General features: G+C 40.9%; 3 protein-coding genes across 5 annotated transcripts; 2 read left to right on the plus strand and 1 right to left on the minus strand.

The window, feature by feature from the left end:
* The first annotated feature begins 527 nt into the window (after positions 1-527).
* snx24 (sorting nexin 24) lies at positions 528-6,592 on the plus strand. The gene is made up of 7 exons (XM_086053839.1): positions 528-802; positions 1,595-1,678; positions 3,212-3,316; positions 3,955-4,049; positions 4,169-4,198; positions 4,293-4,357; positions 4,710-6,592. Exons 1-7 carry the CDS (start codon positions 734-736, stop codon positions 4,778-4,780), a joined length of 519 nt encoding a protein of 172 aa, XP_085909965.1. The 5' UTR covers positions 528-733; the 3' UTR covers positions 4,781-6,592.
* Positions 6,593-7,273: 681 nt separating this feature from the next.
* ggcx (gamma-glutamyl carboxylase) lies at positions 7,274-14,071 on the minus strand. Its single transcript, XM_086053838.1, has 15 exons — positions 13,878-14,071; positions 13,482-13,685; positions 13,255-13,413; positions 12,619-12,784; positions 12,464-12,542; positions 12,284-12,390; positions 12,050-12,213; positions 11,220-11,515; positions 10,930-11,061; positions 10,120-10,271; positions 9,069-9,238; positions 8,870-9,000; positions 8,638-8,785; positions 8,118-8,322; positions 7,274-7,778 (listed from the first exon to the last, which is right to left on the minus strand). Exons 1-15 carry the CDS (start codon positions 13,900-13,902, stop codon positions 7,619-7,621), a joined length of 2,298 nt encoding a protein of 765 aa, XP_085909964.1. The 5' UTR covers positions 13,903-14,071; the 3' UTR covers positions 7,274-7,618.
* A 458-nt stretch (positions 14,072-14,529) lies between these two features.
* On the plus strand, positions 14,530-23,554 carry gmcl1 (germ cell-less, spermatogenesis associated). 3 transcript variants are annotated; one of them, XM_086053734.1, is made up of 16 exons: positions 14,530-14,967; positions 15,354-15,524; positions 15,608-15,727; positions 17,216-17,312; positions 18,124-18,221; positions 18,318-18,430; positions 19,942-20,007; positions 20,241-20,325; positions 20,409-20,499; positions 20,581-20,721; positions 20,841-20,910; positions 21,003-21,078; positions 21,274-21,419; positions 22,377-22,464; positions 22,537-22,709; positions 22,895-23,554. In XM_086053734.1, the coding sequence occupies exons 2-15, from the start codon at positions 15,360-15,362 to the stop codon at positions 22,675-22,677; spliced, it is 1,497 nt and encodes a 498-aa protein (XP_085909860.1). In that variant the 5' UTR covers positions 14,530-14,967; positions 15,354-15,359; the 3' UTR covers positions 22,678-22,709; positions 22,895-23,554. The 3 variants fall into 3 exon arrangements, with proteins under 3 accessions (XP_085909860.1, XP_085909859.1, XP_085909861.1); XM_086053733.1 differs by having other exon boundaries at positions 14,532-14,967; positions 22,537-23,554; XM_086053735.1 differs by lacking the exon at positions 14,530-14,967 and adding an exon at positions 15,101-15,265 and having other exon boundaries at positions 22,537-23,554.
* The last annotated feature ends 659 nt before the right edge of the window (positions 23,555-24,213 follow it).

Here is a 24,213-nt window from a genome sequence, read left to right on the forward strand (position 1 = left end):
ACATTGTGAAACATTTTGGGTGAAAGTTCAGCGTTTACTGGTACAGTACTTCGATGAGCACTTGTTTCCTTGCGGACATCTGGCGTCATCAACAATCGACCCGTCTGTCCTCAAACAGAGACAGTGGTCCATAATAATAATAATAATAATAATAATAATAATAATAATAATAATAATAATAATAATAATAATAATAATAATAATAATAATAATAATAATAATAATAATAATAATAATAATAATAATAATAATAATAGTAAAATCTTCAAAGACTCTCATGCTCACGTAATAATAATAATAATAATAATAATAAGAAGAAGAAGAAGAAGAAGAACTACTGTACTTGAGTTTACAAAGAGACTTTAATGGAAGTCAATGCCAGTATCTAACTAGTATTTATTAGCCAAGTACTGTATAGCTGTACTAGTTTGCTATGAGCTAAGTACCCGGATGTGGTCTGGCTCCCCAGCGAGAAGTATCCAACACGCGATGCATTGTGGGATATGTTGTGTCTTTTTAACGTCACGAAACCCCGCGTAGAGTCCCCTCGAGAGGAGCGAGCTAGCACACAACCTTCACAAGTACAACGTAGCGTACTTGATTTATTACGCGGCCCTTTAGCTAGTGTTACCTTTAACCGTGCGTGGGTACGCGCAAGAGTGTCAGCCGACGCGAGTGTGTTTGTCTATTAAATGTTGCTGCTCAGGACCTAAGTTGTACAGTAGTTGTCGTTATGCATCCTATCAGCGTGTCCATTCCGTCCTTTCGTTCAGAAAACAACCACATCGAGAGGGGCTACACGGTGAGCTTGTATCTGTTTTGTGATATGTGTTCTCTTCGCAGTGAAATGTATCCTTTTTATTTATACTATGGAGATTTTTACACATTGTCAGTGCTTCTTGCCCTGTTTCGTTGACATTATTACAACAACAATCCCGATTGCATGCCATTCCAAACTGAAGGTTTAAGATGAAGGACACAACAGTCAGTTAATCGTAGAAACAGAGTGTCGCTTAATAACTGGGTTTCTACTTGGGAAAACTACGTTTCCCAGAATGCACTATAACGTTCATTAAGCACACGGTAATTAACTCCGAAATTGAGGGGATTTCTCTCCTGCTGTGGTGCTTTTGATATATTTAATTGCGATTGACAAAATTGGTATATATTTTCTATTCCAATTTCTTGTCCTTTTCATTGTGTGAAACACAAACAGTGTTTTGTGTGTGTGTATGGTTCAGGCAGTCATATTCCTATCTAAAAATGGTAGACCCTAACCCCAGATCCTATTATTTCCATTTTAATATGGGTGCCTTGGCAGAACACGGACTGGGAAACAGTCATTTAAAGGGTATTTTTTCAAAGGTTTTGTTTGAGGTTTTGTGACTATTTGTATTGCGCGTATGTTCGTTATATTGTAACTTTCCATTTTCACAAGAAGTAGGGAAGAGTGGGACTGACGGGAGGAAGTTTAACCGTCATCGGCACATGTTTCCTCCTGATAATCACTGACACATCAGCAAATTCTAATTTGACTGGAAGTGGGTCAGGATGCAAACATCCCCTTTTTTTCATGGTCGTTCCTCTCTTTCAGGTGTTTCGAATTGACGTGCTGACAAGCGGAAGGCAACATGCTGTTGAGAAACGCTACAGTGAATTCCACTCTTTGCATAAAATGGTGAGTCGATCAAGCATCACACACTTCTTATGTGGTATGACTTCATCAAGCAGACTAGGAAATGTTTAGTCAAGCGATGTGACATTTTGGGTGGAATGTACAGGCTTTCTTCTTGGATTGCTGTTTTATCTTTCATCATTTATTAACACCATATAATTCATGGCGGAAATATTAATTACGAAGCAGAAAGAGCAGACATCTGCCAATGGTGAAGTGTCAAAAAAGTGGGGGCGGGGAAGCAGAGTGCTGTATTTCTGTTCATTTGTCAATATTATAGGTAATTAACACTAAAAAGGCAAATTACAAGGTCATGGAGAATGACATAAGTTTTTAGAATCAATATTTATCAATAATATAACATAATATATATGCCCATCCATCCATCAACCGAACCGCTTATCCTTACCACGGGTGTGCTTAGCCCATCCCAGCTCTCTTCGGGCAGTAGGTGGGGTACACCCTCTGAACTCGTTTATGATATAATATGATATGATATGATATAAAAACCAAAACATATTGTGCTAGTCAAATTTGGCATTCTCTGATCTGATTTTATTGTGGGCCAGTTAGCTGGTCCTATGAGGCAAAATTTGAATTTCTTTGGTTAAAAAAACAGTCCCGTCGCTCATATAGTTCAAGTTACATGGACCGGGGGCCTGGTAAGATTAAATTGACATGGCAGCATACAGAGCCTGAAATCTGATTGGACAAAAAAAAAAAATCTTGCATGCACATAGAAGTACCAGAAGCAGTGTAGCCAGGTGAAAAGCTATGAAATTTAGAGAATATATTGTTGGAAATAAATTAATGAAATTTCATAGAACAAATATTAGAAGTGAGGTTGCAAATATTGGCCAGTGTAAATATTGGACTTTGATAGTTTTCAAGCCTGCAGAGAAGGCCTTTCTATCACTAACGGCTAACCCCTGGATTTCATGATGATCATCATCATGACTAAAACTGCAAAAAGAGAAAATAAACTCCTCAAAAACAAATTGCATTCCTGAGGATGATGGAAGACAATGGCGCCGTACCGTTTGGATTGTGGAGCGCACACAGGAAATCTAAAAAAAAATCTGTTCATTAATTTGTTTGCACTCTCAGCTATAAGTACTTCCTCTTCCCACTTTTGATTCTAAACAGGGCCTCTCAATAGAACACTTGTTGCTGTTCACATAAGCACGTCTCTCTTTGCATCATCTTTCGCCCCTGGCCTGGTTTGGCCATAAATTATTGACAAGAAGGTTGCAATAATATGATAACAGTATATTTATAGGGCTCATTACAGATAGAATAAATCAACCAGCAGAGGAAGATGCATGTCATTCATTGAACAATTGAAAAATCCTATCGTTTAAATTTTTAGAATAAGTCTAAACAAGAAGCAACAAATTAAAAAAAAAAAAAATCTGAAATGGGATAAATTAGTAATCAAAGACAGTGAAATCCAGTAACAACCTGAAATATGTAATGTTCTGTGTGTTTGTTTGTTTGATTTTTTTCTCTATTTTATGTTCTCTTTCATGTTCCCAGCTAAAGAAAAGCATAAAACCGCCAGAGCTGCCATCCAAGCATGTGAGGAACTGGGTTCCCAAAGTGCTGGAGCAGAGGAGACAAGGACTGGAGCTCTACCTGCAGGTACTCACCAGCACTACACCTGCTTGTCCACCATTTGGTGAATTTGCTACAATACTTGAGATCTCAACCTGAGATCAAAATGAACTGAAATGATGGCGCCTAACTTTACAACAACTAGCATCTAGTGAAAAATTCAATACAGGGTGCTTGCTTTGGGCTGTTTATTGTCACTCCAAATTGAAGTTTAATCACAAAACAAAGAGAATTATACGTTTTTAATCAAAGCACATACTTATAACTCTTTCAGCAATGGGTATTTGAAAACAAACGTTGCATCAGTCACTTCATTGCAAAACTCTTCTTTATCGTATAGCTGTACTTTACTGCCCCCTGGTGGCCAAGGCGCACACACCAGAAGGAGCACAATGTCATCGGGTATTGAAGCATGGAATCATGATGCATAAACTGTTTCATTCTTTACATTCCATTTAATTATGTTACTACTGTGAGCGATTATAAAGTACAATATTGCAGAGAGCTATTTTCTTTGTTAGTTAAAAAAATATTGATGAATGATGATTGAATATTTATGGTGCTGGAACTACTGGCAGTGCCTGTGGTCATCAAAAGCGGAACAAGTTGCCATGCAGGGTAACAATGCTGTGGGTTTTTTTGTGCTGTTTTCTCTGTCTTGCCAGACTATAATTATGGAGAATGAGGTTCTTCCAAAAATATTCCTGGATTTCCTCAATATCCGCCATTTCCCCTCCCTGCCAAAGACAGAGAGCTGTGGGTAAGTAGAAACTGAATTCGGACCCAAAAAAAAGCTTGTTTTTGTGGCTTTCTATGTCAAGTTACTTGTCTGTCAACTAGAAGGCTTTGTGCCTTACCCTCCGTTTTGCCTTCTTTAAGGTCTTTCGATACAGACTCCATGGAATCGAGGTGAGTCAGTTCTGTTGTATTATTCATATAAAATTAATAGTCACTCAAATTAATTAAAAAAATGACATTGCTGGTTTGTTTGTGTGACTTGCAGTAAACTTTCACATCAGCCCGTCATGGTGTTTCTGAATGACCCCTTCTTGTTGCCGGATGCGCACGGTGAGTTCAGGCCAAGCAGCAACAGTTTAGGTACACATGCACAAACTAATGAGCTCTATTACACATTCTGCCTTTACAAAGATAATAGTGCTCACAGTGAAAAGAGGTATTCATTAGCAATGTGTTTATTATTGTGGTTTCAAGAGCTGTTTCTAATATTTTGACTACCTCTTTGGCGATAAATATCATGACAGGTGTATATAATTTATTGGGCTAGTAAGTGTTACTTTATTCATTACTTTTTATAACAAAATATGCAAAAGAAATCCCTCATAAAACTTGTACTGTATTTTTTTAATCCCTGATTTTAAGTGTTTTTTGTTTTTTTTCTCCTTTCCTTTCTGGCTTTTAGACGCATTTTCAAATATTGTCATTGAAGGTGTCATCCATGGAGTTTTCTATGCTGATCTCCAACCCAGGTAGAGCCACAAAAAGCGGGGAAAAAGGTCTGCCTGGAAGCAAGTCTTAGAGAAGCTAAATCTTGTTTACATTGTCCCAAAGCGGAAGTCAACCCAAACATATTTTTTTCAAGATTATGTTCTATGTAGGACCACTAGTTGAAACACGGCATTCTGATTAATATTGCTTTTGTGGAATATGAGAAATCCACCCGTTTTTAGCCACCTCAGGGGGCAGCCATTTTATCATTTCTGTCGACTGAAAGTTACATCACAAATGGGCTCAGGCAATGACCAATCGTGGCTCAGCTTCAGAAAACAAGTGAGCCGTGATTGGTGTAATTTTGTGTTTGTGGAATATAAATTAATCACCACAATGCACTCGTTTTTAGCCATCTCTGGCGGCGGCCATTTTGTCTTCTGTCGACAAAATGACATCACAACTGGTCACAACAACCAATCACAGCTGACCTGGTTTCTGAAACTGAGTCGTGATTGGTCATTGTGAGCAGTTGTGATGTCATTTTCAGTGGACAGAAGACAAAATGGCCGCCCCCAGAGATGGCTAAAAACGAGTGGATTAACACGTATTTCACAAACGCAATATTCATCAGAATGCCCTGTTTCAACTAGTGGGCTTGCATACAACATACTCTTGAAAAAAAAAAATTGGTTGCGTCGACTTCCTCTTTAAAGATAAACTACAGGATATATATATATTTTGCTTAAACTTTAATCTCATCATAGATCTGAGTCATTTGAATTAGATAAATGAAGTAAATCAAGAAGTTTTAAGTGACTGAAGCAGCAAAATAGTCGTTTGCGGTCTTTAACATGCTGTACATACTGTGAAATTTATATTCATAATCAGGTTTTTGAAGTTTGGGGAAAAAAAGGCAGATCACGGTGGTTGTGGGTAGATTCATTTGGCTAACCTAAAACGATTGAAGCAAGCTGCTCTGGGGAGCCACATGAGAAATGAAGCATTGAGGGCCTCCTGGTAAAAAAAAAAAATATGCAGAGCAGGGAGGCGCCACTCCCTTTAAAATACCAGCACCAGGGTCACAGAGGACTTTAAAGGGACATTGGGTTCATTTTAAACCCTGAAGACTGACCTTAATTTCATTTTGTACTTGAAGCTATGAGATTATGAATTTTTTCTGAGTTTTTGAAGAAAAAAAAAAGGTTTTTTTAACACTCAGTTCTTAATGGCCAGTATATGACACTAGTACCAGTAAAGTGAAGCAAATAATGAAGGCGGTGTTGTTAGTATCACATTTTGTGCAATATGAAATCAAGCACTTTGTCACACATGTGCATCTCAATGAATTGCAATAGTACAGTTCAGTTCAAAAAGTGACTTTTCAGAAGGGCAAGTCCCTGCCTAACTTCTATATTAAAAAATCATTTTGATTGCTTCAAATGAAATTTCTTGAGATGGTCAATGTGTTTCTTTGTTAAAATACGGCACACAGTATTTAACTCGGAGTGTAGTGAATCTAAAAAATGAATTTCACCTTTTGAATTGAACTACTGAAATGAAATATTCAAAGTTAGTGAGCTGCTCCTGTATGTTGTTATATGTAGAGTAAATAATGTCCTGGAAGCAGTCAATGTGAACTTGAATCTGTGAATTGATGTCACATGTCGACACAGGAGTTTTCTAAGACCTCATCTTCAGTGTGTGTACTGACTCATTGAACTAAATCCTCCTGGTGGAAGTGTACTCTCAAGTAGGGGTTATCGTACTGTTTCTGCTCTGATGTGTGAAGCGTCCCAATGTGCCATAGGATGGATGAAACTGACTAATTTATGATTAAAACCACAATGTTACTGACATCACAGGCTTTTTTTTTTTTTATTCTTATAAAAGTGACTAAAAAGGCTTTGGCTTGACAAAGTATTACTCACAGTATGGAGGTTTGTATTACAACCTGTTATACCGAATTTCCTCAAACAGTGACCTCTGCTCTAAGAAACGCCACGCGTCAATTCATCAAGCCATCTATTTTCTATAGTGCTCCTTTTGGGTCATGGGTGAACAGCATGCAGGTTAGTCTTCACCGAACCTAATATAACATGCATGTTTTTGGAATGTAGGAGGAAGCCAATTTACAGTACCTGGAGAAAACCTACAGTAACACAGAAAGAACATGAGATTAGAACCCAGATCTCCTGACTGTGAGGCACACATGCTACCTAACCACTGGTTGACTGTGATGCCTCATTCCATCCCCCTTCTACACAAAACAAAATCTGTCATGATTAGTGACGTATCAAAATATACCAGTATAAATCCAAACTGGAATCAGATTGTATTTTTTTTTACTTGCTATCATGTGTGTTTAAACCTTTTTATAATGTCCCCTTCACTAATAGGTTCTCTGTCCAGTGCTACAATCCCTCTGAAGAATTAAAAAAAAAAATAATACACCAATTAAAATGACTGGTAGTCTCTGTTTTGGAGCAAATATAACCATGCGTGGCCACTGTTTGAAGGAAATACGGTAATCAACAGTTTAAAATCGGCTTATTTATCTGATCTTGAATCACAGCAAAGTAATGAAAATTGACCAACAACTGAAATGAATCAAAATTCACATCTCACAACTCCAATCCTTTCCCTCTAAAAACACATTTGGTCCCATTTCAGCCCAAGTAAACAGTATGATCTTTTAGTGTAATATTGCATGTTAGGCAAAAATACTGACTTTTCCTAGTTTGGAAGAAATCTGAAATGACAAATACTTGTACAAAAGTGTCCATTGTCAATCTTGGTGCGTGTTTGTGTTTCCCATAGTAACAGTCCAGTAGTACCAACAAACACACTCCAGATCTAGGAGATCCACCGGCAGTAACATGTTTAGAGTTCTCCGTGACCAACTTCTTCTTTAAGCCGCTCGTCCTTGTTCCCTTCTGCCTCGGGCTCCTTCATGTTGGCGAAAGCCACTTCCTGGGTCAGCTGCTCAAGCGGAGGCAGACCCACCGCCAGGTTTCGCACTGCAATGGCGGCCATCAAGAATCTAAAAGAAAAGGAAACGTTTAACGACAAATGGTTCAATACACCGGGTGGATATTTGCATATCGTCGCTGTTATGTGAAAAACACTTATCTTACTTTTACATAAATGGTGTTTACGCGTTACAGACATCGCATGACTGTGAAAATTTAAAAAAAGCCTACAAAATAGGAGATACGTCTTTTTCACAGGACAGCTCACAGTAGTAACATAATTAAATGGAATGTTGGTTTTTTTTGTATTTACCTGCAGTCTTGATGTCTAGTGGCAGGTTTCTGCCTTTTACTGGTCAGTCCTTGTAGTACCAAAGACATCTAGTTTGTGTGTACCCTGCTTTACTCACCCTCGTCGTACGGCGTAGTACTTCTTGACGGTAAAGCGCTCAAGTCGTTCCAGCACGCCAGCCTCTCTGCGTTTCTTCACTTCCTTAATGCGCCGCTGCCTCTTAAGGAAGAGCCTCACAACGGGATCGGTTGCATTGACTTCAGCGCCATCTTCGTCGTCGGTCGACATGAGAGGCTGCAGCTCGGGCGGAAGAGGTTCCGTTTCTGTTCAGGTAAGACTTAAGTTAACTCTTTTTGGGGTTACGAATTCAAGTCTGTGTGCATGTTTTCCCTGAGCTCGTGTTGGTTATCTCTAGTTAAACTCCAGAAACATACAATATATGCTGGGTTTGACTAAAGACTCTAAATTATCGATAGCTGTCAATGTGGATTGTGTCACTCGTGCAGTTGGAGATTTCGGTTATGTTGTTTATGTTTGTTATTTTAGATAAAAGATTTTGAGGGGTCAAAATTTGTGTTAAAAAAAAAAACAAAAAACAGATCTAAATAGGATGGATGGATGATCGCTTTGAATCTCACCTGTCCCGTTGCGAATGCGCTCCTGGAGATCCAGCAGTTTGGTGAAGTTCTGCTGCAGCGCCGCCTCAGTAGTGTTGACGTAGATGTACATGTAGCAAGATGGCTCCTCTGACACCGTGTACACTCTGTGGTAAGCCCCGGCAGGAACCTACAACCATACAACGCATGAAGGCCAATACTTGTACACAGCAATGTAATTGTGTTTTGTTTTTGTTTTTTTTCCTGTTTTTACCTGTATGTTCTCTCCAGCCTGCAGAGAATAGTTCTTCTTCTCCTCCACTATCTCCACACTGAGGCTCCCCTGCAACAAGTGGATGCTGGTGTTGCCCAGATCTTCACTTACAAAGTTCTCCAAGTGCAGACCTGCAAGGTAACCAGCACACGCACGTGTGTAGCAGCAGTTCGGTAACTAGACAAGGAGATGGTATAACCTGGGAAGTCGGCGATGAAGACAATCTCGGTCTGGTTGTCCAAAGTGCTCTCAATCTCCTGGAACTTGCTTCTCCACGGCGAGAGATCCACCAGCAGGGGCATCAGCCACCCGTTGGGCCGGAACGGCGACCAGTCGGCCCTGACGATGTCCACGCGTGGGTCGAAGATCCTTGGAGGAGGTCAGAGTGAGTATTAAAAGCGAGTGAAAACACACACTAACCAACATTAAGTACACCTGCACTGTCTTAACAGTGATTCCAAATCAGGGTGCCATTGCTCACTAAAGTGTCGTGAGGGATCATCATTACTGCAGGAAATGATCCAATTTCACTTAAAAGTATTATTTATTAATTACAAATTAATATTGGCTCACCTCTCTATGCCAGTGATGTATAGTGAATGGCAGAATAAGTAAATGCGCTTCCATTAGAGGCCAGAGGGTACAATAAATCTGTGTTTACACCTGTTGTCATTCATACAACAAAATAAGCCATGATTTCCGGTACCTATTTCATCTTTGCATACCGACTACCTAGGGCTGCTCGATGATGAAAAAAAAAATATTAATCACGATTAAAAATCGAAATCCCGATTACTCAAATACTCATTAATTGTTTGGAACAAAACAAGAACATATTTAATCGTAAAAAATATAAAGAGAAATTAAATTCTTTGAAACACTATAACTATGTAAGTTCTAAACAAAATGTATATATTTAGTTATTATAAAATAAAAAAAGGTGCAAATGTATCAATTCAAGTATGATTTCCTTGTGTGTAAACAAACGTAGTACTTTGGATGTAAATGCATATTAATAATCGTTCTATACAATATGCCAATTTTGTAAACGTGGAGCATAATAATCGTAAATTGTAATTGAATTTCGATTGATTGCACAGCCCTACGGCTACCTAATCAAGCTAATTGATGGATTATTATCACATGTTATTATTTGATTTTGCTTTAGTCAATAAACAGTCATTACAGAATTGTACAAGAAAACAAAGCCAACCGATCTGGTTGCTTGGTCCTGAGCTATGGTGCGTTACCTTTGCTGGAAGCGTTCATTGATGGACACCCAGATGTCAAAGTAGATTTGGGGCTCAGAGATGTTGTAACGAGGCAGGAGGTCACTGAGGCACGTGGCGTACTGCTTCAGCATATCGCCGTGGTCCTTCCAGCGCCGGCTTTGTGTGAACACCTGTCGTACACAGACACACACAGAGTAAAACAGACGTCCAAAGTCCGGCCCGGGGGCCAAATATGGTCAAATTTTTATCCGGGCCGCAGCCTCTCTCATAAAATTAATAACGTCTGGCCCGGTGCCCCGTTGACAAGCGTATAAAATACACTCTAAATGCTAAACTAAACTTGTGTTTATGATGAGGCCTGATTTCAATCACACAATTACATTTTAGCAGCTTCAAAATGATGGTACACTACATTCAGCAATCACATACGCAAACATAATAATGCTGATTTTCAATTGCCTCAATAAGAGAGAGAGAGAACTTGAAAACCTTTAAATCAGTGTTTCCCAACCTTTATTAAGCCGAGGCATCCATTTTTATATTAGATAAATCTCACAGCACAACACCAAACCAAAAGTGTTAGGAAAAAGTATGAATACTGAAATAATGATGATAATAATGTCCCAATTGACAAACAAATGGACTTTTTTAGTGTGAAGGGCATGTACTTTTTCTGCCTGTCACTGTGCATCGCTGGCAGGGATGACTAAAGATATATTTGTATTTAATCAAGAAATCACTTGAATTAAATGCTACCATATTGTGCCGGTGTACCTATTGTTATGTCTAATAAGTGTCAAGTAACCTGCTATTTTGCCACTAACTCACCCCTGGGTTGAGGTATCCCACGTCTCCCGTTTTCCCATCCTTGTAGGTGATCTTGACATGTTGGTGGCTACGGGAGTGAACCATCATGTCCCACGAGTATCCGTACAAGCCATTGGTCCAGTTGTTGTAACCCTGACAGGCAGAAGCAAACGATCAGCAGGCCTCTGACCTTTCTGACCCTCATTGCTCAACTGTGAGTAGTGATAAGGCTTTGTTGACAGTAAACTGACGCTCCAGAAGCCCGACGCAACAAATTATTACATGCTGTCAATGCAAAGAAGTGTTAGTACCTGAGTGATGAAGTGGGAGTAAGGCAGGAAAAACTGCTCCAGTATGTAGGCCAAAGCAAAAATGGCCGCCAACTTGTGCTTAAATCGTAGTTTCGGAGATTTGGAGGCGGTTGACGTCGGCTGGCGTCCGCTGCCGGGGGCCTCGTGGTAAACGCAGGAGGAGCTAGGCTGGGGGTCCGCTGAAGTGAGCGGAAGGACGCCCCCGAGGCATGCTGGGAAGCGGCCGAAGAACTTCCTCGGCCAGTCGGCGTAGCAGAAGAGCGGACTTGTCGCCAACATTGCGTACGGGAACATGCCTGTGAAGGTAACGTCACACACAGTCAAGCCTAGCAGGAGGTCTTCTTGTAAACATTTGTCAGGCTTCGATGGCCGCGGCGAGCGCGGGGAACAAGAAGAAGAAAGAAAGAACATTGTGAGTTGTTGTTGCGTGGGGGACAGATTTGAGTGAGGGACCAGGCTGTGAACAGGCTTCCAAAACTCAGTGAGTCACTATTTCTGTTCAAATATTGTCCAGCAAGGGGGGTAGGGGATGCTAGTGGAAGTTTAGTCGGACTCGCCGACGGACGGCCCTTTAAAATTAGAGGCGGACCAGCCTATAGACGGGTACTATTGTTTTCCACCTGGAAAAAAAGGCGAATGACGGACAACGGAAGGGTTCCCACGCTGCAGACGGATGACGAATAACGTTTTTGAATACAAGTAAAATACTTTACAGTGTATATAGAAGGTAGATGGGAGGATATATGAAGTACTATACGGTATATGAACAAACTAAAAAAAACATCATCGCTTGAGTCGTCGTAATAATAACGGTGGAGGGACAAACTCACCGATGCTGAAGAGCTGAGAGTTCATGCAGTGAAAGTAGGTGACGAAGACCATCACATAAGGACGCGTGGCATCGAAAAAAAGCAGGAAGCCGGCGCTCAGGTCCAGCATGAGACCGCCCCCGTGTACCACCAGCAGACTCACCAACTCCACAGGAAGAATCACCCTGAAATAGGATCAATACCATGAGTTCGAGTAAGCTCGGTCTTCAACGCCACGTTCTAAATGCTACTAACTTGAAGGGATCAAACAGCCAATGGTGCGCCAGGTACGACATGGAATATCCCTCCACCCAATCAGCATCCATCTTTTTCACCCCAGCAATGAAGTAGACTATGAAGATCTATTAAGAGACAACACCATTAGACAACTCAAAAGATTACATGCATGAAAATGTATGGCCACAGTGCTCAAACCTGCGTCCTCAACAAAGTGTAGTTCCAAAGCGGTACATGTGCATTTCTGATGGAAGGCCTCCTCAACCCATCAAGTGACCTAAAAAGTAGCAAAATAAACTTGAAAAAAAAAAAAAAAATCCTCCCAGCTGATTTTACATAAAGCGACCACTCACCAGTATCTATTGCCGTCCATGAGTGTGAGTTGGAATCCGATGAGGCCGTAGAGATAGGAGTGATTATTCCATGCAGTTTTGTCCAGGAAGAAGATGTACCAGTACGTGGAGATGAACATTAGACAGGACAGACGGTACAAACAGCCCAGCATGATGCCCAACGCACCTTGAGAGAGGGAGAGAATCATGACATGATTGGTCGTTACCTGAGCCCTGAGCAACTGTGATGTCATTTTCAGTCGACGGAAAGTGGCAAAAGGGCCGCCACCTGAGGTGTCTAAGAACGAGTGAATTTTGCTGCTTAACTCATATCCTATGAACGCAATATTGATCACAATGCCGTGTTAAGACTATTGGAGGCGCATAGAACATATTATTAGGTAAATATTTGGGTTGACTTCCCCTTTAAGCCTAATAGCACAATTGCCCAAGTCATTTTAAACTTACTCTCACAATATCAATTATAAAACGGGTGACTGCATCAGGAGATTTCTTGGTGTGGGGATCAAGAACAACAAATTGCATGTGTGCGTTCCTGTCCGGTAACAGTTCCATCCCCGCAGAGATTTTCCCCCTAAAGCTAGAGAGGGGAGTGCTAGTGAGTGATGAGGGACGTGGATGTAAAGTACAACCCACCGAGGAACATCACCAGATAGACCAGATACATCCAGTCCATGGGAAGAGGCTTCAGGAAGTTGAAAAGTGGAAAGCGGCAGACGGGGTTACCGTCCATGTACTTGTAGTCCACGTGACTGAGGCCACGCTCCTGTGTGATATCCACGGCCATCAGCAGACCTGCACACACACCCACAAGATTATGATATAGTAGATCATTTTCCATATTTTTCAGCATCACTAGTTACCAAACAAGCAGCGGAATATGCCCAGGGATGCAGGGTCCGTTGGCCTGTTCAGAAGGGCCACCAGACTGGACCAGGAGGTCAAGTCCTCCTTCTTGAAGCCGAAGAGCTGCTCCAGTTTACTTTTAGGTCCAGTTTGGTCTGTTTTCTTGAGTGCTGCAGCGGTTTTTGCAGTTTTTTGCTCTCCATCATTGCCCACCAAAGCACCTATATTATCATAGTAAAGTCAAAACAACCTCCACACGCATTAGGTCTTGCATGAGCTTGTATTTAAATTAAAGTCGTATATCTTACATAAGGTTTACACCTTTAGGTTTAAATACAAGTTGATTTTATTAATATTCTCCGTGTTTATTACATTGACTGAAACTACAACACAACGCAGGCTAACAACCTCACCTGCACTCGCGTCTCTCGCTTTCATTGTTCAAAATGTTAAAATAAAAGAAGTAATGGCGGAATCTGTTCGGGACAGGGGTTCAGGGGAAAAAAAATCTCGGTCTACTGTCCTGGCCTCAGGTGGAGGTGTCCTGGCCGGTGCAGTCAACAAAACGACCAACATACGTGTCACAGTCCCACGCATACCCAAACGGTCTACTGACCAGGGGCGGGACCATGGAATATTTTTGGAGAAACTCGTCGTCTATTGGCTGGTTTCTCTGTAAACCGCCCCCCAAATGTGCATTTATTACGTCATATCCGGTTAGAGTATCAACAGTTTTAGGCGAATGCTAGCAAATATATACAGTACAGGATTTTCATTCATTAAGGTTTGTTTTACATTTATTGTTTTTATTTACAAATTCATTCCAAGCATTTTTATGTAAAATAGAAATGTTTTATAAAAGGGTATGATGCCAAATATTGATCGTCTGTGGCTTTGCACTTTGTACCGTAGCAGAAAACACAAATTCATTCCACAAATTCAGCAGTCTATGATCGTGCAGGATTTGGCTCTATTTCTGGTGGTTTCTAATTTTTAATATAAGATTAATGGAGTCGCTTTATAATTTGAGCTGCTGAAACACTTTAATGAGCTGGATAAATTTAGATTTTTTATGTTCAAACACGGCGGATTAAAAATTGTAAAGTACTTGTTGTAAACATGCTATTTATTTTTCTACACGTGTACTTTGCCAATCTGACATAAGAGGCGCGATTGAGCTTGGCAGCCTCGCGTGACGCTTCCAATGTACGCGTAGACAACAAGAGAAGAAGAACGACCACAACAGATTTTCAGTAGTGTTTCACTTAAGCATACGTCTCGGTTTGAATTTGAAATCTTTTTGTAGGGACAACATGTAAGTAGTTTATCGACTTTCGTGAATGCGCGGCTTGTGACGGCCGTCGCCGTTAGAGACTTTTGTTTTTTTATGGTAATTCGTGGAGCAAGCCCATCCTCAGCCCGCTGGGTGAGGCGATAAACATACGTGTTTTTGTTTTAAAGTCCACGTCAAACCTACCCGACTGACCCTGTGCTCGTCAAAAGGTAAAGTAACGTGTTCGTTGTGAATATGCTCAATCAAACATCATATAGATGTACAGTGACTTGTAAGAGAGCAACCTTTTAGCCGACTGCAGCATGGATAAGTGGTGTTCAGTCCTTGTAGGTTGTGCACGTAGAACCCACGTACTATTATCATAGTAATGTACTTGGTCTGATACAGGGAAAATGCCTGTTTTGGAAGAAGTGATTGAGAGTAAACCACTGTGTTGCTTCAACAAATAGCTTACTTATGTTGGACTAAAATCATGTTACTATAGTATTTTGGTTAAGTGAGTAAAATGTAAGATGCATTGTCTAAAAAGTGCAAATGTTAATTTTCCGAAGTGGACTCCAGTCACTCAGTGTCCTTGTTTGCCCTGATTGTGCAGGCAAAGATGGGGAATATGGGAAGCAGATTTCAGTCCTCGAAGGGACCAGAGGAAACCGGCGAAAGCAGCCGCAAACATGGGTGCGAATGGAAGAGGAAAAGGAACACACAGTGTGACTGTGAAGATGACAAGGAGGACGACGACGCCATTCTAGATACACCGCGCAGGCAAGTTAACAGGCCCATGATCAGTGAATTAGCAAGCTGTCCTCACGTGTCATCTTGCATTTTTTGTCTTCAATCTTGAACAGGAAGAAACTGAAAAGCACCTCCAATTACATTTATCAAACGTTGTTCCTCAATGGAGAAAACAGTGACATTCGCATCAGCGCGCTGGGACAAGAGTGGAACCTTCATAAATTGTACCTGTGCCAGGTGAAAAAAAGAGACACACGCTTATTTTTTAATTGCCTTTGAAGGCTGGATTTACACTGTTGGTCTAAGTGCCCAGTTATGATTTAACCCCCTGCATCCAATTTTTTTTCCCCTTCCACTATCTACTTCTGACATGGCTGTGTTTACACTGACAGAACACATGAAACAACCCACATGAGTCAGGTGAGGGGATGAAATAATACAATAGTTTTTGTTTTAGCGGTGGGACTTTTTATTTGTAATTTATTTAATCTTTATTTTTGTAGGCAAGGATATTAGGAACATATTCTCATTTGCAATGCCCACTTGACTGGAGACAGGCGATATTTTGTCACTACCAATGCTTGTAAAGCAATTTGAAGCCCTCCTTGTTGAATTGTGCTATTTGACTAAACTTGCCTTACCTTGCCTAGATACACAAGTGCGCTGTAGCGGCTCAGCTAAGCAACATGCCTACGTCATGGAAATGTTGGCGGGGGCAATGCTCTCATCAAAGGCAATGCATGTGCATTGAAAATAAATCACAACATCCCCATTTCTTAACTGCTTTTCATGAGTTTTACGATTGTGTCAACATCTAAGCATGTGCCATTAATACAGAACATGAGGAAAAAATATTACACATGCACTAGTCCTAGGTGTGTGATAAAAACAATTCAATTCAGTTTTGATGTCACAAACCGAATCGAACCGTTAAATTTTAAAATCGTTGCATCCTTGAATCGTATCGCAGCCCATTAAGTATAGTCTTATAAATAGTGTATATCTTTTATGAGGTGTACACCAGCTATAAATCGGTTTGACGTTGTTGATTTGTTGTTTCTTTGAATGAACCAACTTGGATAGTTTGGCCTTTGGAGAGCTTTTACTTGTTGCATATTAATAATCATGACAGAAGCTACAGCCATATCAAATCGTAATCCCACTGAATCGTCGAATCGAACCGAATAGCTACATCCTTGAATTGTACCGAAGTCGTCTTTTGTGGAGAAATGTAGATCCCTGCTTAGTACAGTTCAGTTGTATTTAACATTTTTGTCTATATGAATACATTTACACTTAACTGTTTGGAAAGTGTTTGTTTTTAAACTTTTCTAGAGGTACAATTTTTATCCAACCTTATGTGCAGTGCATTGTAATTGAATCATTAAGTAGGTTTTAGCTATGTGTATTTATTTAGGGATTTTTTCATGTTTTGTTTAGCTCGCATTGTCGGGTTATACTTGATCTGTGTGTATACACTGCGCCCGCAATGGCCGACATGCATCAGAATATTATTTGTGGAAGGTGGCTGAATCTGTTCTGAAGATATATCTCTATATATAGATTCCATTCATTTTTTTCTATTTCTGCTGCAATGAAGCATATCACAATTGTGACACTTGAGAGCCAAAACAATCTGAATTGTGCCACTTCATCCATGCAGTGTAAATCCAGCCTTAGTTGTCACCTTTATCATAACCCTTGCCTTCTTTTGGCACCTGCCAGTCGGGTTATTTCTCCAGCATGTTCAGCGGCTCATGGAAGGAGTCCAACATGATGGAAATCAACCTGGAGATACCTGACCAGAACATTGACGTAGAAGGTAAGAAGGCGACTGAAGTGAAGTTGTACGACAGTTGAAAATTTGTTTTTTATTCATTTATTTTTTTAAATCAAAGACAGGACAAAACGATTTCTTTCAAGACAACATTACAGGAGAATTGAGTGTTGAGTGAGAAACTTCACACTTCTATCCCCCTGTTCCGGCATTCAACCATTTACACAGGATTTGCACCTGCTTTTATTCTGCCGCTACTTGCAGGATGTTGGCATGGTGTGTTAGAGCAGTTTAGACTTTCATCCATCTATTATTTTATAGCACTTGGCCTTATTGGTATCGCTGGTGAGCTGGAGCCTCTCCCAGCTGACTTTTGGGAAAAGGTGGGGTGTGCCCTGGACTGCTGGCAAGCCATTCGCCGGGCAATTTAGTCTAGAGCCTTTGCTGGAATTTGATCCCTCTCTACCACAGTGTAGCAGACATTCTATTACAACTTAGAGCAGCAGTATGGAAAGAGGACAAAATGGATGAATGCAGTGACATGTAAAAGCGCTTTCAGTTCCTTGAAGGTAAAAAAGTGCAATGTAAGTTGACCACTTTTTTCGGAACAAATTCTCAATTGTAATTTTGATCCGGCTATAGACAGTAGAGCAAAACAGAGCAAAATAAAAGCAAATACCATATACCGTACAACAAACTGCAATGAGATAGTTACATCTTTACATAATACATTACATTGCATGATAGCATAATGCTCATAACAGGCTATCTTGGTTATCGTTCAGTCTCACTTTTTTTTTTATCAATGATTGGGCCTGTGTTACTCTGACAAAAATGTTCTTTTGTGTATGTTTAGCTCTGCAGGTAGTCTTTGGATCTTTGTACCGCGATGACGTTCTCATCAAGCCCAGTGGGGTTGTCAGTATCCTCGCAGCTGCTTGTATGCTACAGCTGGTCAGTAAATAGAATGACTGTTGAAGGTGAACTAGCGCTACTGTGGTATAAAGGCACAGCGAGATGAAGCCGGCCTTTGTTGTGTTGTGTTGGTAGGATGGTTTGATCCAGCAGTGCGGCGAGACCATGAAGGAAAACATCAGCGCAAAGACAGTGTGCGGCTTCTACGCGTCCTCTTGCATCTACGGCTTGGACTCAGTCATGAAAAAGTCAGTGCTTATTTTCCACCAGAGCTCGAGAAGTCTGACCTCAAAATGTGCCGTGGAAAGTAAAACAAGGCTGACAAACTCCTAGGGATGTCACGATATCCAAATCACGTTACGAACCTCACGATATGATAATTATTACGATATTGTGGGGAGGTTGGCGATGTATAGAAATCTCACGATACTTTATAAAAGATCACCATATTGTGGGGGGGAAAAAAAAAGCTCATATTAAAAAAAACATCACAATATTCTGTTTTTGTACATAATGACAGCATTCACAAAGAAATAGGCTTGGCCAGTCATGGTCTCCTATTGGCGATTAGCGTGGGTATTATACAGTGGTACCTGTACTTACGAACGTCTCTTCAAGTTACGAAACGCCTCAATAGGAAAATATTGCCTCTAGTTACGAAAGAAATTTCATGATACGAAAGGTAAAAGTATGGGCTGATAATAGCAGTATGAGCTGCGACTCGCAGCTCCGGAGTTTCCTGAACGCAACATACTCATAGCTGCTCTGCCATTGGCTAGCCTAGCATCTTCCTGGCATCCCATTGGCTAAGAGGGACCGCTTCCGTATGTGTGTGGATCGATATGTAAATAGATAGATGCAGCGTCAACGTCATTCGCCCCTCGGGCCATGAGGTGTTCAGATAGTTTTACGTGAATTAGAAACGAGGAAAAGAAAAAAAGGAGAAAATAGTTTTTTTTGTCCATACAAACAAAGCAAGAGATAATAGAAAAGTATGAAAAAGGGATGCGTTTGGTTGATCTCGCCAAGGAATATGACCATAATGTATCGACAGTCGCCACGTTATTAAATTAGTTGTTTACAAAACGCCAGGCAAAAACCACTTCTGAGAGAGAACATGAACCAAAGAGGGCAAAAAGCGATGAGGACAGCAATTAAAAGGTAAACGACCATCATTTTTATTCCTTACTCTATTCTTTGTTTTTTTTTTTTTACATTATGCGCAACTCTCATTTATTGTGCAATAATCTAATTGTAACATGTATTTGTTACATGTTTTCATGCATTTTTATGCTTTATAAAACATGTCTGAATATTGGGGGGGCTTGGAACGGATTAGGGCATTTACATGGAAAACACGTCTCTACTTACAAAATTTTCTACTTAAGAAATTTCTTCCAGAACCAATTAATTTCGTAAGTAGAGGTACCACTGTACATCGATGTCGTCAAATTAAACCGCACTAATAAACTGACCACCAGAGGGTGCTGGAACTGCGTAAATGGAAAACAACCTGGGCTTTTAAACAGATTAGCTGCTGTTAATATTGTGACAAGACACTATGATATATTGTGGCAATTTTAATATCGCGATATTGCCAATATTGTGACATCCCTGCAAACGCCATGCGCTAGCTTTTGTGTTGTTTATGAGTACTTGTTAAATAGTGCAAAGTTGCTGACAATTGTTGTCATGTAGTGTTGTGCTACAGAATTCCCGAATGCTCTCAACTTGCTAATGGTGTGTGTCTTTTGTGCAGATGTCTGGAGTGGCTACTGAACAACCTCATGACGCACCAAAATGTGGACTTGATGAAAGAAATTGGGTATGTGGTCTTAAGTGAAGCAAACTACGGTGGATTTTATTTCAGAAACAGCCAAAAAGCACGGTTGCCGATGCACTTTTCAATGCTGGGAAAACAGTGTAACGTAAACAACGCTCACACTCACGCGGAAGCTGCTGTTGGCCTCAGCTCACGCGCAATCACTCGCATGTACCGAATCGTACTTTGCAGTGCTTGTTATATACGTGCGGTCTCACACACTTGTATTCGTTCAGAACGGAGATGATGGAGCAGCTCATCCAGTCGTCCGACCTGTTCGTCATGCAGGTGGAGATGGATGTCTACACTGCTCTAAAGAAGGTGTGTACATTTGCTTTGATGCTTCGCTGATTTTATGAACTGTCTTTTTATTCACTCTTGTATTATTTGGTCTCTTCCGTCAGTGGATGTTCCTGCAGCTCAACCCCATGTGGGACGGACCCATAAAGCAGCTTCTGGCCGACGCCGACGCCTGGCTGTGCAAGCGCAGGACCGGTATGGCATATGATCGAAAACAATATCCTTCCTTTTGCATATTTTGAAGACAATTCTTCGGGTTTGCCGTTTGCTTTACAGACCTGTGTGAGAGGGAGCCCTTCCTAAACACAGAGGAGGGGGGCCCTTTTTGCTCCGTGTTCAAATACGTACGTCTTCAGTATATCGTCAACGACCTCGCTTCTGCGCGCATCCTGGAGCGGGACAACATTTTACCTCCTGGTATACGTCGTTTTCATTGCTAATTCTAGTTTGATTTGATTAACAACAGTGCAAACATATTTCAAGATAAAGCACACATTAATAACACTACATTGTTTTGAATTTACCCGCTCTTCCAGATTGGTTGACAGCAGTGTACAAAACGCAGTGGTTTGCTATGTTGCGGACAGAATTTGACAATGATAATGGGTAAGGAGAGTTTGACTGGGATGAATCCGCGCCGAATGTATTCAAAGTGAGCTGACTGCATGAAATGAATTAACAAGACTGGTCACCATTAGTCCGCAGGAAGCCAACAAAGAGGAATTTGAGTTAAGCAGCATGAGGTGTGGCAGGAAACTGACCAAAGATGGAGATGTGAGTGAGACACAATTGCAATGACATGATGAGGATTTTAATGCATAGTCTCGATGTAATTGTATAGGTTCTCTTCACATTTTAGACACGTTAGGTTAATTGAAGCCTCTGTACTTTCTAAGAGTGGGATTTTTTAATTTTTTTTCCCTCTTGTGTTTTGATAGATTTTCTTTTTTTTTTTTTTTTAATCCTCAGTACTGCTGGCGATGGACCGGTTTCAATTTCGGTTTCGACCTGCTTGTGACCTACACCAACCGCTTCATCATCTTCAAAAGGAACACGCTAAGTCAGCCATGCGGGGGCGCTGTGAGCCTGCAGCCACGGCGACATCTGGCTTACAGGTTTGCAGGGGCCACGCGAGCATAGTTGACATATTAAAAAGGTTTATCTTTTTAGTGGGTGCATTGTCTGCTTTTATATGAACGAGGGTAGGCAGTTGGTTTTGTTTTATCCTATGGTACCTTCAAATTACAAATTGAAAATTAAAGCTATACAGCTTTATACAAAACTATATACAGGACTCAACAATATTAACTTTATTTGGGCACATCCTCGGATATAAGAGTGTGTGCGCAACCTTTGCAACCACATTATCTGTTTATTTTTACTTCACCTCTTGAAAATATACTGTATACTGTATTTATTTTTCATTTTACAGGTAACTGGTCACCTTAATGGAGGTAAAATGAAATGATTGATCTGTTTTTTTTTTTTTGATTTCTCAAAAACCTGGCATTCGAACAGAGGTGTGTAGACTTTTTATATCCAGTGTACTAGGGGAGATGGATATGTCGGTAGGCAGGCAGGTAGATACCAGAGCTGGGCATCCGTCTATAACTTTTGGGCGGTATTTCCGGCCGACCACATGGTCCAAGTCCGTCCCTCGTCGGCGACAGCCAATCGGTGTCGAGAACAATTTTCACACACGCAGGCGCCGCACAAGCAGACGCCACCAAATAAAGAAAAATATAAAAAACAACAGATGCACAGCATGGTGATCGGTGGAATAAAAACAAAATGGGGCCCATGTCATTGCATCTGTGGGACCGAAAAGTTTACATTGTTTTATTTTTTATTTGTTTGGCTGCGTGTCAGGAGTGGAGCACCTGCGTGTGACGTGGTACCGGTAAAAGTCCGTTCTCGACGCCATTTGGCTGACTCGGACCGACCGGGCAGGTCTGAAATATAGATGGGAACTTATAGATGGACTAAGGCATAGACGAATGCCCAGCTCTGGTAGAGCCATTATTACCACAAACCGATATCACCATGTACAATTTCTGCTATTGTTCGTCCAGGTTACGCTTGGCTTCCTTTGACAATCTTGGCAAGCTGTTGTGCAGCCGCTCCACCGGTTACCAGCTTCTCACACTCGAGAAGGACCAGGTCAGTACGCGTGTGGTCCAACCTCACAGGAAGTGAGGCCAAGGCGTTAAAAACGAATGCCCCATCTCTCAGGAGTACGTGGTGATGAACCTGGACAGCCGCCTGCTGTCCTTCCCGCTTTACGTGTGCTGCAACTTCTTGTACACGTCGCCGTACGCGGACCACCGGCCGGACCCCTCGGAGCAAGAGGGAAGCGCCCGCAGCATCTCGTGATCAGCGCGCGGTTGCCGCCACCTGCTCTTGTGGTAACGTTGGCACTGTTTGTACTCTCCGCCGGCACCTTCAACAACACGAATGAATCACCCGTTAGCCAGCGTGGGGAACACGTCACTGATGTGTCACCTGGAGGCTGGTGTCATTCCACTGTGGAATGAAACTGCATACCTCAACATGGAAACTTTCCATTTGTACACTTATGTTGATGACACAGTGTTCCACAAAGCAGTCACCTCACTTGATTGATGGGAACAATAACGGGACTGTCCGACGAACTTCTGGAAGTTAGAAGACGGGGACTTTGCACCTCACCAGGCATCACAAAGCAGGAATTTCTGGAATTGCGTTTTTTCCTGTATACCTCCGGGTAAAATACTTAAGCAACATCAGCTGTTTTAATAAATAAGAGGAACTATTGCTATTTGCTGTGTATTGAAGGTTTGGTGTTAGTGGACATCAACTACCACTCAGCAGCTTGTTGTTTTCACCGTGTTACTACTTCTAAAATAGGTAAACAAAAAAGTAGATCGTAGTCACCACTCTCAAATTACTTATAACAATGATGATTCACCACAAGGGTCCACTTGTTTTTTGATTAGGGTTTCAAACTCACTCACAGTTGAAACACTTTTGCTACTTATTTAGGCACTCACACATCCATGTCTTTTTTCCTTAATTTTTCTACATTTCTTCACCTGCTCAGCCGTTACCGAGATTGCCTCATGTCAAGAAAGGCTCATGCTGCAGTGGCATCCCTTATGTTTTTATTCCACATTTATTTATAATTTTTTAAAAGTTTTTTTTGTATACAATGTTTAATTGCCAATAAAACTGCCCCGTGATATGGGCTGTGGTGCTATCCTATCTAAACGTACATATGCTTCTATATTTATTTACACCGCTTTCGCGTAGGACTCTGGTTGACGTTTAAATTGCTTTGTCCAAACAGTTTCAACAATTGGGGAAAAAAAAATAGGAGTTCAAGCAACGTGTCCTGGGTTCAGCTTGGCACCATCATAAGAAAAGTTCCATTTCCGTCTCTATGGTTATGACAATTTTCTGCTTTGCCATCACAAAAAGAAAAAGCCAAACAGGAGTGAATCTTTCCTGAACTTTTGTGTATTTGTTTGACACTTTAAGAATATTTCTCCCCAGATTGTTTTTAAAACAGCAATGTACTGATTTGGGGGCGTTAAACTCCAGGGGTTACATTTTTTATTATGCAGTTTGACAACTCATGTTGGTACACATATGTTTTATGGTCTTGTGAGGGGGAGACCCACTACTTTGAAACTATGCTTGCTGTTACCATGGCAACAGAGCAATTTCATTTGTGCCAGTGTTGCATCTCATAACAAAGAAAAAGGATTACTGTACCATTTCAAATATTTTCACCAGTTTTAATTACTGATAGTAACAATGAAAATCTTTCATCCAATCAAAACACCAGCTATATAGCGCCTTAAATATTGTGTTTACCACTAGCTGTCATTATTGCCCCATATATATTTGGTTAGACCCCGACCCCCCACC

The sequence above is a fragment of the Filicampus tigris genome, chromosome 15 (assembly GCF_054856515.1).
Source record: "Filicampus tigris isolate MCC_2025a chromosome 15, RoL_Ftig_1.0, whole genome shotgun sequence".
NCBI classification, from domain to species: Eukaryota; Metazoa; Chordata; class Actinopteri; order Syngnathiformes; family Syngnathidae; genus Filicampus; species Filicampus tigris.